At 44.8% G+C, this 5,000-nt stretch overlaps 1 protein-coding gene across 12 annotated transcripts in view; it reads right to left on the bottom strand.

Annotated features, from left to right (window-relative positions):
- Positions 1-5,000, bottom strand: part of cep128 (centrosomal protein 128) — a 52,347-nt gene that overhangs the window by 1,738 nt on the left and 45,609 nt on the right. For 9 of the 12 annotated variants that reach the window (XM_087852022.1, XM_087852024.1, XM_087852026.1 and 6 more), the window contains exons 22-24: positions 4,509-4,586; positions 2,655-2,768; positions 153-261 (exon numbers count right to left, since the gene is read on the bottom strand). In XM_087852022.1, the coding sequence (XP_087708148.1) occupies positions 153-261; positions 2,655-2,768; positions 4,509-4,586 (301 nt within the window). Of the gene's footprint in view, positions 1-152; positions 262-2,654; positions 2,769-4,508; positions 4,587-4,711 lie in introns of those variants that run through there. The other 3 variants (XM_087852029.1, XR_015720686.1, XR_015720687.1) reach the window with 3 other exon arrangements.

Raw genomic sequence — 5,000 nt, 5'->3', positions numbered from 1 at the left:
CTTTGACAATAATTTTACAAGTGAAATTATTTTCTTCCAAAATACTGCCATACTGTATATTTTCAAATGATCAGCAATACAGAGATGCAGGAAATACACGACTCCCATCAAAGCATAGAACAGAAAGGCTGTCAGAGCTGCTTCGTACTCACACAGTGTGTCAGATCTCAGCGAGCTGCTAAGGAACGTGCCGGAGCCTTTGATAGTGGAAGAAAGAGCAGCCAGTTTGAGGCTCCTGGAAGTGGCATCCAACTTCTCGTGCTGGAAGAGGAGGAAATGGTAACGAGAATGTAGGCTACACACCAGATTTACAACAAACAAAACCAAACGCACACAACAGCTCTTTGGGTGGAAGGGGAAAGAAACCTTCAAGAGATTTATAGTCGTAGTGAGCCTGAGGATGGCATCGGTGCATACACTCTGCTGTCAGGTTATGATACATCTGGATAAAGGTAATCTAATGCAGCCATCCTGCTATAAATCCAGCCTCCGTGAAGGAGATAAACTCCAGTTTTTATTGAAACTGTCTTAGAAAGATGTCGAATCAGCTGTATGGTTGTTTTGGAGGCTACGGTCTGTGCTGCCGATGCATTTCTATTACTTTATTCAGCCCTTTACATCACTGAGCCTCAGACGGCAGTTTGCTGAGCTGCAGAGTTCGTGATGTGAAGATGCAAAAAGCCGGCGAACTGAACGAACGGACAATCCATCAAGAAGCTGGTGAGACGTTATGAGTGTGCTTAATTTAACAATAATGTAAAATTTCCTTTACGCCATGCAATGATCACAGTGAAGTGTGCTGTGCAGGATTCTTAGGTTATAGCTAAAATAAACCATCTGAGTGAGTTTGGGCTCACGGAAGGCAGAAAAATGGCCCACGCTAAAGGAAAGGGGCTGCTGTGTGGGTCCCCAAAATACCCGTATGCATATCAAAAATGCTCCACAAAATCCATCCAATCGCTTCCGCTTATCCTTTTCAGGGTCGCGGGGGGCGCTGGAGCCTATCCCAGCTGTCATAGGGCGAGAGGCGGGGTACACCCTGGACAGGTCGCCAGTCTGTCGCAGGGCCAACACACAGGGACAGACAACCATTCACACTCACATTCAATCACACATTCACACCTAATGGCAATTTGGATTATCCAATTAACCTATCCCCACAAGCTGCATGTCTTTGGACGGTGGGAGGAAGCCGGAGTACCCGGAGGGAACCCACGCAAACACGGGGAGAACATGCAAACTCCACACAGAAAGACCCCGGCCTGATGGTGGAATTGAACTCAGGACCTTCTTGCTGTGCGGCAACAGTGCTAACCACCGTGCCACCGTGCTCCACAAAATGATTTACATAAGCAATCACAGTCTTTCCAGTAAGTATACGCCCAAAAGTCATAACATTAAAACCTGGCCACCTACTTGGTCACTCCTGCAGACAACAGAGACCACCCCACCTGCACCGCCTCAAGGCACTGACGCACAGAGGGCTTCCCTCCATCGTTTTACAAAAAGAAAAACTGCTCAGAAACAGCTCGAGTAATACAAATCAGAGTCTTGGGCATACCAGCATCTACTGGAACAAACCTGATCCACAAAACATCCCAGCCTGAAAGATCCGCTGCCAACGTCCCAGTGCCAGACACCACAAATGTCAGAGGCTGTTTAGGAGGCAGGAGGAAAGCAGGTGTTTTTAATGTTGTGGCTGAATGCTGTGTACCTCTGCTGCCACACTTGCAAGTTTACAGGTCTCCAAAAGCGCTGGGTAAAGTGTGCAGTTTGAAAAAACCCCTTAATATTCTGTGGTTCTTTTGCAAGGTCCACAAAGGTGCAGCGGCTGCTTAAAGTATGACACGGAGCGCTTGTTGTCTTTTATCCTCAGGATATGGATCGCTAACTTTCCAGATGTCCTACGAGGCCAGAGCAGCGACGGACCAAAGAGATAATCTGAGCAGAAAAGTCCGAGAGCCTCGGCTAAACGTGACGGGGAAGCTGTTTGTAAGCACTGCTGCCTCTGTTTAAGATGGAAGTCTTATAAAGACGTTTCATCCATCCTTTTTCCTTAAACAAACCCCGAGTGGGCAGCAGCTATTAAGCTAATGCAATCGCCACTTATCACTCAACGCAGGAGTCATTTGGCAAACCAATGGGGTAATCTGGCAGATTAAAGCCATTTAAAAAGTGTCTGTATGGCTGTTTAGGGGAGGCTGTAAACTGCTGATGGCAATCAGCTGTCAACAACGATGTCTTGATGACTCCCTCGGCTGCTTTATAACAGAGAGGATGGCAGCAGCAATTAACAGTGAGTGGCAAATTCAAGTTGGGGTTTTGGTTTTGTTATTGGGGGAGGGGGGCGGGGGGGTACATTAGTGGCACCCCCAGAGCCTGTCCCGCTCTGTCCATCCATGCTATGTTACCACTGTGCGAATTTATTCATTTATTCATATGAGCTGCAAATGAGGTGCAGTGCGCACACCGGCATCTGTGTGGGTGAGCCAGACTCATAACCGCCTCTCAAAGTCAGGCTATCCTTATCCAAACAGCTGCTGTTTGAACAAAGCGCCGCAATTAGTGACTGAAATAGAAAAAGTGTAGGTTGTTGTTCTAAAGTATCGTCTCTTCTTAGGCATCAAGGTACTGCAACCGTGTGTCTATCGTACTCTGTACTCTTGGATCCTGCGTTTGGACTCATCTAGCTGGTGCTGCAGGTCCCAGACGATCTCTTTATATTTGGCATAGCGCTCCTCTACCATCTCCCTCTGCTGCTGTGAGTCCTGAACACACAACACAGAAGCTGTGTCATCAGATTGTGCGACTATTTCTAAACAGGCAGAAAAGAAAAGAAGAATCTAAACAATCTTTTTGGGTTAATTAGTCAGAGAACTGAATAAATAGTAGTGGTGTCAAAGTGCACAAGCTAATCTTTTGAATTCACGAGTGCTTCCTATAACAGTAAATTGGAGCCTGGCAGTCCATTACACTCACACACAAGTGTTGCAGGACTCAGCAAACTACACAATACCTGGATGTGACAGCACTACACACAGGTGGGCGTGATTGTGAAACAAGACAAATATTTCATTATTTAAGGTTCAGTTAGAGCTCTGGACGTATCAAATAGATTTACACTGACTGCTGATCAGCAATGAGAATAACAGAAAGAATTTAACATGTAGATTACCTCGCTATCAATAATAGAAGCCCAAATAAGCACGAGCATACGTGCCCTTAAAAGCAAAAAGCAAAATCAATAAACTATTAATTATTTAGCTAAAATCGAGTGTAACGCACACTGGTATTGGTGTGCATGGAGTCAACATGAGATAACAGGCTCTGCGTCTCTGCCAGGTTAGACTGAGTCACTCACACAGATGCAGTTAAGCTGTTGTTATGCTGGTGAGTGAAGCACTGAGGAGAAGCAACCTGCTGAGGCTCGATCCTTCATTTACTTACTGAAGTCTTTTTCTGCTCTCTGCTTTCAGCACAGTCTGACCTGAAACCAACGTCCGGCTGACTCACAGTTTGCTGCTCGTTTTAGCTTCATATGGATGTAATCCTGCTCTTTCTACTGGTTTTCATTTATTTTACACTATTAAAGTCTTTCTTAAAAATGTAGTTAGCTTCATTTGTTTGAGACATCACGTCATCACTGCCCCGATTGGTTCCTTTGGCAGTCCTGGTCTTTGCTTGTTTTGTGCATTAGCAAACAGATTAGCAACAGCTAAGCTTATCTTAGACAGCCGAGCAAAGGAATAAAATACTTTTAGGTCTCTGACAATAAACTTAGCAGTGATGATTCTGCTGAGTCGTGCTGCTTCATGATGCGGAGCTTTAACCATGGAAGATGCAATTAGTCACATCTGCCCAGTGCTGAGCCTCCTTCAGCTGTTTCAATGCTTCACTGTTTGTGTCAGGAACTTGAGACCTTCGCTGATAAACATCTGTCATTATATTGAAAATGATGATCAGGCCATTTAGGTTAGTGCTAGAGTAATAATGTGTATGTGTTAGTCCCCATAGGGAAATTGCTCCTCTGCATTTAACCCATTCACCCAGTGAAGCAGCGGGCAGCCACCAATGCAGCGCCCGGGGAGCAGCGTGTAGGGACGGTACCTTGCTCAGGGGTACCTCAGGGTAGCCGTTCAGTGGAGTCGAACCCCCGACCTTCCGATCATGGGGCCACCACTCTACCTACTGAGCTATCCCTGCCCCATAGGGAGATGCAGACAGAACTGATTTTGTAGCATTTTGAGTGTCTTGCTGCAGCAGCTTAATGAGGGAATCCTCCTTATGTTACGATGATGGAAAGTTTAACTGGCTCTTGTGTTTTGTCCTGCTAATCAGTTGTGCAGTGGTAAAGTTAGTAAAGCATTAATTCCATGGTTTTGCAATTAATAATCCATAATTATAGGATTTAATCCTCTTATATGTGACTCAGAGCTAATTGTGCAGTTACTCGGTTAATTTTTGTGCGTCAAATAAAAGAAGTAATCTAGATTATATGTGATCCGCACCTCCAAGTCTCTGAAGTTCTCCATAAGAAGCTGTTTTTCTGGAATAGACTCCAAGTGATCCAGGGCTACTCTTGTATTCTTAAAAAAAAAGAAGAAAACACACACACACACACACACACACGAATATTTAACAAATATAAATGGAAGATACTGAAAGTTGTCAGAACTGAAAACAGCATCTGTGTTTTTAACATCATAATTACAAGTTATCCAAGTGATCCCGACGCAGATGTCAGTAAATCCAATAACACAACGAGGAACCCCAAAAATCCTAAACACGTAGACACACATGCTACAAGACCAAAACAACACGTGGAGATTTAATGATTAATAATATTGGGGCCACTTCCCAATTCCATTAATTGCCTCTCCTTTTCCCTCGCCACGTTTTCCTCGTTCGTCAGCACTTCCCACTTACAGCCAACAAAAAAGATCAAACAGCAACAGCGAGGAAGGAAAAGTCGGTGAAATAAGAGTGAAACGAGACGTCGC

The sequence above is a fragment of the Neolamprologus brichardi genome, chromosome 15, assembly GCF_056152115.1.
Source record: "Neolamprologus brichardi isolate AB-2024 chromosome 15, ASM5615211v1, whole genome shotgun sequence".
NCBI classification, from domain to species: domain Eukaryota; kingdom Metazoa; phylum Chordata; class Actinopteri; order Cichliformes; family Cichlidae; genus Neolamprologus; species Neolamprologus brichardi.
The sequence above is the reverse complement of the archived record's forward strand: the minus strand, read 5'-3'. Positions and strand labels throughout refer to the sequence as shown.